This window comes from Chenopodium quinoa, unplaced genomic scaffold (assembly GCF_001683475.1).
Source record: "Chenopodium quinoa cultivar QQ74 unplaced genomic scaffold, ASM168347v1, whole genome shotgun sequence".
NCBI lineage: Eukaryota > Viridiplantae > Streptophyta > Magnoliopsida > Caryophyllales > Amaranthaceae > Chenopodium > Chenopodium quinoa.
In genome coordinates, this window is record NW_018743574.1 from 1,324,257 (window position 1) to 1,338,235 (window position 13,979).

Genomic DNA, 13,979 nt, shown 5'->3' on the forward strand with positions numbered 1-13,979 from the left:
TTCCTTCTTATCACTAATCAAAGATTATATGAATAATTACACCCATGGAACACCAAGGAGATTTCTTGCAACTCTAAGACAATTCCAAATTTTAGATATAAGAACATGAAAACATGTTAGTGTTGAAATTTTATGATGAGTTTAACATAAAACCCTGCATCAATCTGAGTGATGAAAACATTAATTACATTATTCACATGAAAAAGAAGCATACATTAATAGTTTAATTACCTCTGAAATATAATAAGAATAGACAGGTTGTATCTAACTACAATACAGCGCTTTGCTTAAAGCAAAAGCATAAATTCATTGTTGTACACTAACACCACCAGTAGCAGCAGCTTCCTTAGGAGGCCTTCTTCTGTTTGTACTTCAGAGAACAGAAAACATACACCAACAGGTTCAACAAACCAAGTCCAGCCAAGAGCCAGAAGTAATTATCGAGGTGACCCTTGTTTAGATTATCTGGTATCCACCCCGGGTTTCCTCCAGCAGTTGTAATGACATTCAAAATTGTCAGAATCGCAGAGCTCAAGTAATTCCCAAATGAAATCGTCAGGAGCGAAAGTGCACTACACAAACTTCGCATGGCATCGGGTGACTGATCATAGAAAAACTCATATTGCCCTATAAAGGTGAATACCTCTGCAGCCCCCACCAATAAGTATTGTGGTACTTGCCAAAGTATACTAATTGGGACAGCGACATTTTCATCGACCAGACCTAGTTCCTTGGCAATATGCAAACGTCTGTTCTCCACTGCAGCAGCAGCTACCATGCCAAGGATAGAAATAAAGAGGCCAATGCCCATTCTCTGAAGTTCTGAAAACCCTCGTTCTTGGCCAGTAAACTTCCTAGCCATAGGAACCAGCAGTCTGTCATATACCGGGACCCAGAATAAAACGCTGATGATATCAAAAGTTGTCAACGAGGCAGCAGGGAGGATGAAAGGTCCAATCCTTCGGTCCATCACCATTCCCTGCTCAACAAACAATGTTGCCTGGGCAAAGACAGCAGCAAAAACAATTCCGGATGCCCATATAGGGAACATGCGGATCAAAACCTTCAATTCTTCCACCTGTGTTACTGTGCACAGTCTCCATGGATTGGAGAAATCCCCACTTTTCATGTCAGCATCCAACAACACAGCTGCTTTATCCAGGCATCTGCAGGACAAATCCGTCAACAAAAAAAAAACACGTATTCTTCTCTCTATATTAATTCATCAGATCACATACTGGAAAACATGATATAGAATTTAAGCAATGCAAATGATATAACAAGAAAAGTACTTCAGTTCATCAGTATGCTCCAGTTTTCGACTTCCCTCGATAGCTGAATGTTTGTCTTGAGTCTCATACAGGAGACTACTATCTTGGGGGACCTCTGATTTACACTTACGTAATGATGCAATAACAACCTGACACATTCTTGTTAACGGGCTTCCCCCAGGTCTTTGAAACCTATAAAGGGGGGTTCCAGAAAAGAAACTGGCAATAGCAATTCCCATGAATATTGCTGAAAGGCCAAAGCCTAGACCCCATCCAACATTTTCTTGCGTCCAAACAATAAATGTACTCGATACCAAGGCACCTAGGTTGATAGAGAAATAAAACCAGTTGAAAAAGGATCCCTTCTTCACCCTCTCATTTGGGTCAGTGTCATCAAACTGATCAGCACCAAATGACGATACACATGGCTTAATCCCTCCAGTTCCTAATGCAACTAGATAGAGTCCCAAAAAGAATACTCCGGACTGAGCTGGAGTAGCTGAAGGGCAAAATGAATCTATACACTCAGGAGGCTGTAATGCAGGAACTGATGCAGATAGAGTCAAGGTACACATTCCCTACAGAATATAAACAAATCATATCATGACAAGAATAGAACAGATGACAGGGAGAGCAATATGAAATTTTCATTCAAATTGGATAAGGCTGTTACAGTATTTAGTATCATGCTGTAAAACACGTTTTCAAGGAATATACGAACATCAGCTTCAAGAGTATTCATCCACATGCTACAAGATTGCAATACCCGACATAATGTATTAATGTAAATCATTAAGCAATAAATTATAATATTTGACCATGATTTATGAAAGTAAAAAGATCCACTCAGAATACAAGCTACCAGCATTTAAAATGTCAGAGGATCTATATGCATGTCATTTTCTAATACCAGTAACTGCTCACAGATGATACTGGAGCTATGCAACAAATAGTAGAGATGACTACTGAGCTAGCATATGTCAAACTAAAGAAATAGTTGATTCAAGTCAGAGCAAATAAAATGACCACAATCACAGCAAACCGCTAAATCTTAAGGTAAAGGCCAGGGCAAACAAATGGAAACAGAATATTTGTAGCACTGGTCCATCAGCCAAAGACTGTCTAGAAGCTTCAAGAACTTGGTTTGGTAAAATTACAAAATATGTCAGTGTAACCAGATGCTGCTAAATAAAAATAATCAAAGATTAACTATAAAGTTGGAAACGTAACCAGAATTGCAAAAGGTTAATATATCTAGGATGATTAGTAATTCGAAAGTGATATATAGCACATTGACATATTCAATTAAATTAATTAGACATGGACTGGAATATATAGATGCATCTGTAGTCAAAATAAAAGGTCAGATTAAAATGGAAGGAGCATAAATAAAGGAAAATCCACAACTCACAATGAAGTAAATCGTTGAGAATAGAGCAATAGTCCAATATCTTCCCAAGTATGCATCTGCTACGAGAGCTCCAATAACTGGAGTTAGGAAACAAGTTCCTGACCATGTTGTTACATTTCTTGCAGCAGATACATTTCCTTGATGCAGTTTGTAGGTCAGGTAATTAACAAGGTTAATGGCAATACCGTAGTAAGCAAGACGCTCACAGCATTCTGTGCCTGTACAGAGAATAAGAAAGGTTAAAAATGTTAACACTACAAATTAATCATACAAAACATAAAAACACCAACATTCTCATGTTAATCATTTACCAAGAATAAATGGGCAGGCTCTCCAATTTCCAGTTTTGCTTTTCAGAACAGGTTTCCCTTTTAGATCAACTGAGCCATCTCCAGTATATTGCTCACCATTTTCCTTCAGAAAACACAGTAAAAGTCAGAAAGTAGCAAAAGGATTATTATAACACAAAATCAATGGGAAAACAAAAGAGCAAATATTGAAACTCAAAAACCAGGAATGTTATGTATATCCTCAAGGATTATCTCATCAATAGAGATACCCAACATCAATAAAGATACATTGGGTTATTGGGTATATGCAAACTGCAGTTCAAATTACAGCAAGACTGAGCTCTATCATAACCATGCATCATGTATTGCCAACCAATAAAGTTTCCTACATCAAAGCATGCCTCCTCAAGTCCTCGTACTACTACTTTCGTTTCATATTATTTGCAATTTGAAAATTTTAATAACTCGGAAATAATACACTTAAGTTGCAAATAATATGAAACAAAGGTAATAGTATTAAGGTGCATAGACCAACACATACAATGATGAATCAAAGGTTTTAACTATTGATCATCCTAATTTGAGTAATTTCTATATTTCAAGTGTCAGATTAATCTAATTAAAAATGGTAATTACACTAACTAGAAAAATTAAGTAACCAAATCAAAAAGTCAACAACAATCTCAAAAATAGATTAAAAATAATAATTTAGCATAGAAAAAAAAAAAAAAAAAACCTGTAAAAGGCCATGTTCCAAGAGCAATCTCTCATTTTGTTCAGTATCCATTTTTTGATCTTCCCTTCTCTTTCTCTCTCCTCTTTTTATAGTACTATACTATAATTGCAATAATTATAATTAATTAAAAGGTATATTGTATATATTAATTTTCTCCATAATATTTAATTATAAAAACCGGCCCCACCAATGCCGCCGCCCCAACCCACCAAGAACCGTCATCAGCCACCGGACCCACCAATTGCGCCGCCTCCAACCATCGCCAAGGCCGTGGTTCGAACCACCTTCAACTGGGTATTGAGTATGTTTTAGATGGGTGGTTCGAAATAGCCGTGATTACTTTGATTTTGGGGGTATTGGTCCGATTAATGAATTAGGTAATGGCTAATTGGCTGTTACGATCCATGATACATAGTGAGTAGTGCTGACTAAGTCAACTTTCAGTAGAGTGCTGATGATGGTGATGGTGGGCCATAGTTGTAACTTGTAACGGAGGAGAAAGTGAGAGGTAAGAGAAATTGAATTTGATGACAACATTGACCATGAAATTGAATTTTGATGACAACATTGAAATTTATTTGGTGGGTAATTATTAAAGTGGTTTGGGTTAAGGGAATTTGAACTCAAACAATATAGGAAGAGCGGCCCAAACTACACTATGATGTTCAATGTTGGGGCTAGACTCGGAATAAAGGTTTTGGATAAATTAAGGACAAGGTTTAAATTAAGAAAAACTTACCATAACTTACTACTCAAATTAAGATTAGCAGGTGCTTGCTATATTCAAAATGGTGTAAAGACCTGTTTTGATTTACTGAATTGAGTTGAATTGAACTGAACTGTTTATGAGAGAAAGAAATTAGGAACTGAAATTAAGCTGAAGAGAATATGTCCTAGTCTATTAGCTAAAAATCAATTCCATTTTAAATTTAAGTACTCAAGTACCATGAGGTATGTCACACATGAAATTTCATGTTAATTTACAAGGATCATTTATTCATCTTACAAGGTTAATACTCTTAAGTGATTGATGTTGAAGTCATACCATAAGGAAAGGGGAAAATGTGAGAAACTGTAAGCTCTCATGGTGAGAAGGGGATGAAACCCTAACTTCAGACCATATGCATGTTGAAGAATGACTCGACAATCATTGGCAAGGGCTAGGTTAAAAGGAACTTGTCGCTAAAGATGTAATGAAATAAGTTACATAGTCCTACAATATTAATTTTTATAAAACATGTCTTTTGACTGATGGTCAATTAAGACTTTAAATCTTTCTAAGGATGTATGATATCCAACATCTACTTACAATAATTTATTCTACATAAGTTATAAAGTGCTTCACTATTTCCCTCCATCTTTTTCAAATACCATGTTGTAGAATTCACATTTTTAAGGAGAGATGTTGGGGGGGGGGGGGAATAAAATGGGACTCGTGCAATAAAATACTAAAGGAAAGAATCATTGGCCAAGAAAGTAAAGCTATGTTACAAAGGTTACAATTTGCAACTTCTTGAATAGGAATATGTTGCAATTGAAGAAAGAATGGAAGAAGCATGTGTCAATATCATGCTTGTACAGTAAAATCATTTGTTAATCGACAATAGATGGATTAATTGATTAGATTAGAACCAACTTTAGCAACAATAATCCCATATTCCTTACTTGTTATCACTAATCAAAGATTATATATATAATTACACCCACGGGACCATGGAAACTTCTTGCAACTGTAAAAGACAATTTCAAACTTCAGAACAAAAACAATATTTAATACTCTAATTAGTAGTAATTGTTCATTGCAAGGAATTCCAAGATAGTATCAAGTAAAAGGAATTCATCAAGCAAGGGTAACCAAAGGAATCTAATTCCCATAATCTCTCTTATTTGCTCAATTACTAGTTACTATAAATTAATTCCATAACTACTGTTGAAGCATAAGTCATATTTCATCATTGTTCTTGGCTGAATTTTGTGAAATCAAATAAAGTGTTTGTTTGATAAGGTTAACAAAAACCCAAAAATATGGCTTTGTCACACGTCCAAACCCTAGAGGAAATAGAAGAACATGTAATTAGCCCGGTTTTTGCTTCAAGATATGCCCATGAACCTCTTCCAAAGTAAGTATATACGTTACATTTGAACTTGTTACTTGTACTACTTTTCCTATATTGCATGATGTAGAAATGATAGAGAAAGATAAATATGCACCTAGATTAGAAGGATTACTCCTATGATACATAATTAATAGTCACATACTCGTGTTACTTTAGAGTCATGAAATATAGGGAATTAGAATAACGTGCATCTTGTTTTTTGTTTTGCAAGAATATTTTATAAGGGGGTTTGTTAGGTTGCGATTAATAATCAAGTGTTGCGGTTGGTTAATTGAAGGTATAGGATGCCAAAGAAGACTATACCAAAAGACGTGGCTTACCAAATAATACATGATGAGCTTATGCTAGACGGAAACCCACGGCTGAACTTGGCATCCTTTGTGACGACATGGATGGAACCTGAATGTGATAAGCTTATGTCTGAAGCCATCAACAAGAACTACGTTGACATGGACGAGTATCCTGTCAGCACTGAGCTCCAGGTCAACTTGCTGTCTTTTTTAGTGTTTAATACTTTTGTATTTTACGTCAATCTAACATAAAGAAGCATTCAACTTCCCTGAATCTCCAGAATAGGTGTGTCAATATGATAGCACGGTTGTTTCATGCACCATCAGTAAAAGGTGACCATGGAGTAGCAGTAGGAGTGGCAACAGTGGGATCATCCGAAGCAATAATGTTGGCTGGATTAGCTTTCAAGAAGAAATGGCAGAACAAGAGAAAGGCGGAAGGGAAGCCCTTTGACAGACCAAACATTGTTACTGGTGCCAACGTTCAGGTAAATTATTTCCCCTGTTTTCGATCCTGTTCCTACACTGTCTGGAAGAAATTTTACCAACTTTCTAGATCCCGCCCTTGCTATCTTGCAGGTATGCTGGGAGAAGTTTGCAAGGTACTTTGATGTGGAGCTGAAAGAGGTGAAGCTAACAGAAAAATGCTACGTTATGGACCCAGCAAAAGCTGTAGAATTGGTGGATGAGAATACAATATGTGTGGCTGCCATTCTAGGATCTACACTAAATGGCGAGTTTGAAGATGTCAAGCTTTTGAACGACCTTCTTGCTAAAAAAAACAAGAAAACAGGGTAAGTTTCTATTAAAGACTGAGAATATAGGTATCCAAGTTTAAGGTTCAAATCATACAGCCCCTACTATATGTCTGTAAGCAGCACATTGCTGGCCAAACTGTGACCGATCAAACATGACTCTGCCCAAGTATGCATGTACTAGGCTGGGATGCACTTTTTTGAACTGAATTGTAGCACAACCTGATGCGGCCAGAGCTGGCCAACCCTGTACTACCTTCTGTGCATTCTAAAAACCATACAGAAAACATTTTCTTTCTCCTCAGCTCCTTTCTTCTCCGCTAATCAACTCCTGAACATGCAGGTGGAACACTCCGATACATGTAGATGCAGCAAGTGGGGGATTTGTGGCTCCATTTGCATACCCAGATCTTAAATGGGACTTTAGGCTGCCATTGGTGAAGAGTATAAATGTGAGTGGCCATAAGTATGGCCTGGTTTATGCCGGAGTTGGGTGGGTTATCTGGAGGAGTAAAGCAGACCTCCCGGAAGAGCTTGTCTTCCACATCAACTACCTTGGCACTGATCAGCCTACATTCACCCTCAACTTCTCTAAAGGTAATGCACAAAACTTATACAACTCCATTTGCTCTCGTGGGAGAGGGGAAGGGGGTGGAAGAGAGGTAGATTTCTGCACTAATCTGAATCTCCTTACCTGACTCGCTGACATGCAGGGGCAAGTCAAATAGTGGCACAATATTATCAGTTCCTAAGGCTGGGATTTGAGGTATGTTTCTTCTAATCTTCCAGCCTGACACTAGTAAAATATGAATAAGATCTACTAGAAAGAACTATGAAGTATATACTAACAACAATCAGCAGCAGGAACTTGCACAAATTGCATAAATGAATATGACTGAAAGACTAAATGAGAAAATCAGAATCCCAAAGTAACACGTTTTGAACATATATGAGATCAAAAATAAATTAAGGCAATCTACAACCTGTTAAAAGCGAGAATAAAGTACACCTGAGAATAAAATAACCAAACAAGCCAGATACATTTTAACGCTAGGTCCAAAAACATAGAAGTATTAACTAACCTGACACTCCTTTTATCTACTGAGAGATGTATGTTTGATGGTTTAATATTTTTATCCGCATGAGTACATAAGTGTCTGACCATAGTTACTGCACAACTATGAAGATATATTTTTCCTATAACAACCTGATTCTTCTCTTAAATAGGGGTACAAGCATATCATTGAAAATTGCATAGAAAATGCGAAAACACTCCGAAAAGGATTGGAAAAAATGGGACGGTTTGACATTGTTTCAAAAGACCAAGGAATACCACTAGTGGCCTTTGCCTTTAAAGATGAGAGCAAAAGCCTTGCATTTGAACTTTCAAAAGCCCTAAGGCACCATGGATGGATTGTACCAGCATACACAATGCCTGCTGACATTGAGCATATAACAATCCTCCGAGTTGTGGTCAGGGAGGATTTTGGGAGGCAAATGGTGGATAAGCTACTCTCACACATAAAGCAGGCACTACCAGAGCTCACAGATACTGTTCCAAAGATAACTTTCACACTGGAAGTCAAACCAAGTGAAGGTGGTCATGATGCTGAAGAGGGCTCGTTACACATACCAGAAACCTCAGTCCATTGGAAGACAGACGAGCATAAAGTGGTTCATAAGGACGTAAAAGTGACAGGAGGAAAGACTAAGGGTGTCTGTTAGAATGTCTGAGTTCCAAGTAAATTCATGAGCAGTAAATTTATGGCTTCAATGTAATGTAATAAAAATAAAAAAATATATAATAAAGAGAACATTCATCTCTCTTAAAATTGGATTTTTCCATAGAAAGAGTATTTAATCAAACAAAAAATCTGTAATACTACAAATCTGTAACCTGTCTAATGTAGTAAAAGGAAAATAAGAGAAGAAAGATATCATCACCTTTTCTTCACATTCTCGTCTGTCTTGTGACTGGTTAATAGTTGAGATGAGTCAGCACTATTTTCAGAATTGCTATTTTCAATTACAGAAGATTCAACAGAAATATTTTTACTATATGTTCTGATCCTGAAAGAGATAAGAATGCTGGATATTATCCCAATAACTGGGAAAACGTATGACCAAATCTGAGATTTCTGAGAACCAGACGCTGAAGCAACAGCAGCACCAGCAAGACTTCCAATAGAAGTATTTTGTATAATCATCGGCATGCAGCCAATAATAGTAGGAAGCAAAAAATCCACAAAAAATCTGACCTTAGTAGCAGCCAGAGCATAATTGATGACATAAGAGGGGACAGGAGAAAACCGGGCAAGAAGGACAAATTTCCAACCATCTTGTTCTACGCCTTTGGAGAGTACATGAAAATGCTTGTTACTTTGCACCCAATGCATCGCAGAGCTTGAATTCTTGAAGATAAGCCTACAATTTTTATAAAATAAAATAATGTTACAAATCTATCAGCATTGATATTCAAAATGAGAATATGGTTCAAAATGTAACCATTACTACTTTCGGAAATTTGGAAATGAGTAATGTTCCGAAGCATCACAAATCATCTTTCGATCACTCTTTGTGTCCATTACTACTTTCTCGACACAAAGAGTAGGAATCTGAAAGCTTAAGTTGTTCATCCCCACCCTCCCACCCCCATGGCCCCCTGCACTTAATCCAACAGTTTAACACTTTCTAATAATAACTACTACTTGAAGATTTAAATTCTATGTGATAAGATCCTAAGCAACACCAAACACAACCACTAGCTTCAATTTCCACACAAAACCCAAAACGGAAAAGGGGAGCCACAAAGGGCATTATTATAGACGAGATTCAATCTCAAGTCTGACGCTACACTGAAGACTTAAAACAACTGAGCTAGTCTACATCCACACATAATCCAACAGTAGAAATCACAACAATATAACAGTAATACTGTACAAATGTACAATAAGACATCTCATCAACCAACAAAAACAATTCCAACATAGTTGCACATTTTACACCAATGCTACATAATCAATGCCAATAATTATCATTCTCCACAAATTCCATCATAACACTATCACATTAAACAACTACAATATCTCAAAATTCAATCTTCACATATAAATAAAACCCAACAATGGCAGAAAAACTAAATTTATAATTATAGAATAGAAGTTAAAAAAAAAAAAACAATTTTGAGGAAATTAAGAAATGGATACCTGCCAATCCAGAAGGAGAGAGAAGCAGCAAGAATCTTAGCAGAAAAAACACAAATAACAGCAGGAAGAAACCCAAAAAGAAGAGAAGCCCCAGCTTCAAAAAACACAGCAGAAGGCAAACAAAGAGACAATGTAAGAGTATGAACACCCACATAAGCTGGAATTGCCCAAATTCCCAATTGATCTGACAATTTCTTAAAAACCTCCATTAATCCATCTTTATCCCACCCATATTGCTTGTTTAATTCTCTTCCTACTACTATTGCTACTACTGCAACAATCCCCACTCCCCATTTTCTCAACCCCATTAGTTTTGATCTTCGATTCAACTTATTTTGGGTTGATTGATTTGAAGATTGTGATTTGTTGGATTGGTTAGATAAAATTATGAAAGATGGGTTTTTTTGGGAGTTCCAAGAAAAGGGGGTGTGAATGAAGAATTGATGAGCAAAAGCATGACAATATGACATTGATGATGAAAATTAGGAACGGGTTGTTTACGTCAAGAAGATGGGCCTTATGATTTGCCTTTGGGTTGTTTCATGCCCATTATGAAAATTGGTTCAAAGTGTGCTATATTGGTGGGGTTTGATGTTGTGGTCCAAATGTGTAGCATCCACAGTACGAGATAAGATTTTGATATCGTTGGAGTGGTATTATACTTCCTTTGTTTCATACTCGCCCCGTCTCATAATAATTGACGAAAAAAAATGACCATTGAGTTAACAGAGGAAGTATATTAGATTTGAGTGAGGAGTCTTTATATACGTATATTAGAATTCAGATTAGGCCCAATTTCTATTTAATCTGAACATCTAGTTTCAGATACATAAAAGTCATTAACGAATTGGAATTGCCAAAATTATTAGAAGACACCACCCATAAAATAAGTTCAGACCAGATTAGATCAGCAAAAATAAGTTCAGATCAGATCAGATCATCGTTTTATGTACAGTTTTTTTTTATCGCTAATTATCTTTAATTTCGTAATGAAAAAATTATGAAAATTACATATTAATAAAATACACATTATTACGAATCTAACAAGACCCCACTTGATATATTTTTTCCTTATAAATTATCGTTCACATAAGGTCAAAGTTTAGTCAAATTAAACAACCAGATCATATTAAATAAGTCCAGATAAGCAAAAATAAGGTGAACCAAACAAGCCCTAAATCTCTCATATTACTTGTCATTATTTTGTACTATTTCTTGTCAAAATAGAAGAAAAAAAAGTTGCTTATAGTGTGTAATTATTCTAATTTACTTATGCTTACATCTTTGTTATGACTAACGTGTGATTGAATAAGTCTTATGTCTCCTTTTTTGAATCACACATTGATGTTGTTATTCAACCCTCTCACAATCGACGAAGAGTCGAATAAGAGGTTTTATTTTTTATTAGTTGATCGTACCATTGCACCAAGTATAATTTACCATGGTTGTAGCCTTATAATAAGAGGTAAATTCTAGGTGATCGATCGAGAAGGGGTTGTGGTTAGTTGGAATGAAGGTTGCATTGGTGAAGGTAAGAATTAAGATAGATAGACAACATCATTCTATACGAAGTGCATATGCCATGCATACATATATCAAAAGTCAATGTGTTTTGTTTTTTTTTTTTTGTGAAAAAAGTAGTTAATTAGCATAAACCAACATTACAAAGTCTAATACAATCCTTTAAAGTTTAAATATAGGTTCACGTTAATCAAAGGTAATATTATACATTACACGGCTAAAATTTGGACTTTGTAGTTAATCGTAGTTTCTCAAGATAATACTGTACTAATTAAACTAATATAACATTTCAAAAAAAAAATTAAACTAATATAAAGTGGAATTTCAGTTTATTAACATGATACAAAAAATTAATAATTTGGAGCCCTGAACCACTTGTTAAACAGCGTGCTGGTTTTCTATTGGCCTTCTCCCATGGCATAATTTGCAAAAAAAAAAAAAAAAAAGGAAAAGTTACATATATACGCCTTTGTTGACTATTTGTCAACAAGTTCGTACAACACAAGTCAATTCAACTAATTGATCTTTGGCCCCTTGCCCCCTTAATATTACACACCTAATTTATTGAATCATTGTCATTCTTTATTTAAAGATTGTATGCTTGCATCGCATATAATTTATTTATACCTGTTAACTTATGCATTCAATCGTAAATAGATTATACGGAGTAATTAACTATTTAAGTATGGACGATTAATTCTGTATATACGTGTACAGTTTTAAAAGATGTATATATAATTTTTCTTAAAAAGTTGGGAAAGGTAAGGATATCTCTCTATTGTCCACCAAGCAAATATAATTGGCAGGGGTCAAACTTGAAAGTGAGTTTCCCACCAAGTTCACTAAGCTTGTTTGATAAAATGTACGAGTACTTTTTTTTTTTTTTTTTTTTTTGATAATTGTACGAGTACTTTGTATTTGGCTTTAGGAAAAAAAATTCAATCAAGTGATTTTTTATTACTATTTTTGGAACGTTCTAAATTAATGAGAATATTTTCCATTTTTTTTTTGAAAGAAATAACAAGGGAAAAAGTAGACATGCTACAAATTACTACTTGAAAATCAATAAAAAAAATTAAAAAAAAAAAAAAGAGAGAGAGAGAGAGAGAGAGAGGGGGGGTGTTGAACTTGTTTAGTACAATCAAGATCTCCAAAAGATGAGGAAATGTCTGACGTTGCAAAATTTGACAATTTGGTGGGATAAATCGAATTGAATTGACAAGAAAATTATAACACCATCCATTGACCAAGGCAAAAGACCAAAGGCTGTGTCAAACTTGGACTGAAACAAATTTTAATTGCCTTTATTACGGATTAATCAATAAAATTAATCTGGTATTAGTTAGTACTCCACACTATTTTTTGGTTACAAATTACTTGGTTCTCCAATTTTCATAAGTGGTCAAAAATCAAATCTTAAAAAACTTTAGAAGGACCATAATTACTTCAGGATGACATAATCTCTTACTGCTCATTCTTATTTTTACTGTTCATTTATTAAGGCGAAAAGTTGACAATAATAGCTACTCATCCTGACTTTTAGACCAAACGTTAGGAGTCGGTTTTTAATAGTTACATACTCCGATCCGTAATCATGAAAGAACTTTCGTAATTTCCCCTAGCAGATCTTTCAACTAACAAAAAGTTACACTATGAACATTCATTATTATTCATAGAATTACCAAATCCTTGAATTTTTACTTTCACTATATCAAAAAAGCAATACAACTTATTTCATGTGCTGCTTTTTCAGTGTGCTACTAGAAAGTAGAAACCATAACCAAGTTTCTAGGTTTAAATTTCATCTTTTATAAACGGTTTTCCTATTAATTAACAACAGAATAAAACTCTTTGTTAATCTTTATTCAAAGTATAGATTACTTCTTATCATGACACATAATATAACTACTGTAAATTGTGGATTTTCATAAAATGCAAGCTGTATAATTAATACAGCCATGCATACTACTGGTATTCTTGATTAAAGAATATGCTGACCATATTATTCCTAATCACGTATAATATTATTCCATGCAATTTCCAAATTTGCAGCTTCATTTTAAATTATTCTATATAATTGGACCAAAATTACAACGGATTAATTTTTGGACTGCAAAATAGGAATGGATTCGGCATAAATTCTCTGTATTAAACAGTTGAATCAGATTCTAATACTACACAGGAGCACATTCAACGACTCATGGGTTATACTAGTCTTTTTTTTTTTTTTTTTTTTTTTTTTATGAAGTATCTTGTTCTTTAGAGAAATAACTTAAACATGTGTTTAATAATGTTATTTACTATTGTCATATCATGCAAGCAATTGTACTGTTTTGACGTGTTTGCTTATCTGACCGACTGACTAGTTATTTTATGTTACAG

General features: G+C 35.0%; 2 protein-coding genes and 1 pseudogene across 2 annotated transcripts; 1 reads left to right on the plus strand and 2 right to left on the minus strand.

Moving 5' to 3' along the window:
* Positions 1 to 165: 165 nt before the first annotated feature.
* LOC110681892 lies at positions 166 to 4,217 on the minus strand (annotated as a pseudogene).
* Positions 4,218 to 5,649: 1,432 nt separating this feature from the next.
* Positions 5,650 to 8,824, plus strand: LOC110681893 (glutamate decarboxylase-like). Its single transcript, XM_021858041.1, has 7 exons — positions 5,650 to 5,828; positions 6,103 to 6,307; positions 6,397 to 6,603; positions 6,695 to 6,909; positions 7,214 to 7,467; positions 7,584 to 7,636; positions 8,098 to 8,824. The coding sequence occupies exons 1-7, from the start codon at positions 5,734 to 5,736 to the stop codon at positions 8,593 to 8,595; spliced, it is 1,527 nt and encodes a 508-aa protein (XP_021713733.1). The 5' UTR covers positions 5,650 to 5,733; the 3' UTR covers positions 8,596 to 8,824.
* Positions 8,655 to 10,636, minus strand: LOC110681894. The gene is made up of 2 exons (XM_021858042.1): positions 10,077 to 10,636; positions 8,655 to 9,294 (listed from the first exon to the last, which is right to left on the minus strand). Exons 1-2 carry the CDS (start codon positions 10,544 to 10,546, stop codon positions 8,811 to 8,813), a joined length of 954 nt encoding a protein of 317 aa, XP_021713734.1. The 5' UTR covers positions 10,547 to 10,636; the 3' UTR covers positions 8,655 to 8,810.
* Positions 10,637 to 13,979: the final 3,343 nt, after the last annotated feature.

Coding starts and splice junctions, on each gene's coding strand:
- LOC110681893 (XM_021858041.1), top strand. CDS start 5,734: ATGGCTTTGTCACACGTCCAAACCCTAGAGGAAATAGAAGAACATGTA. Junction 5,829..6,102: donor GCCCATGAACCTCTTCCAAA/GTAAGTATATAC, acceptor GGTTAATTGAAG/GTATAGGATGCCAAAGAAGA. Junction 7,637..8,097: donor TCCTAAGGCTGGGATTTGAG/GTATGTTTCTTC, acceptor TCTCTTAAATAG/GGGTACAAGCATATCATTGA.
- LOC110681894 (XM_021858042.1), bottom strand. CDS start 10,546: ATGTCATATTGTCATGCTTTTGCTCATCAATTCTTCATTCACACCCCC. Junction 9,295..10,076: donor CTCTCCTTCTGGATTGGCAG/GTATCCATTTCT, acceptor TAAAAATTGTAG/GCTTATCTTCAAGAATTCAA.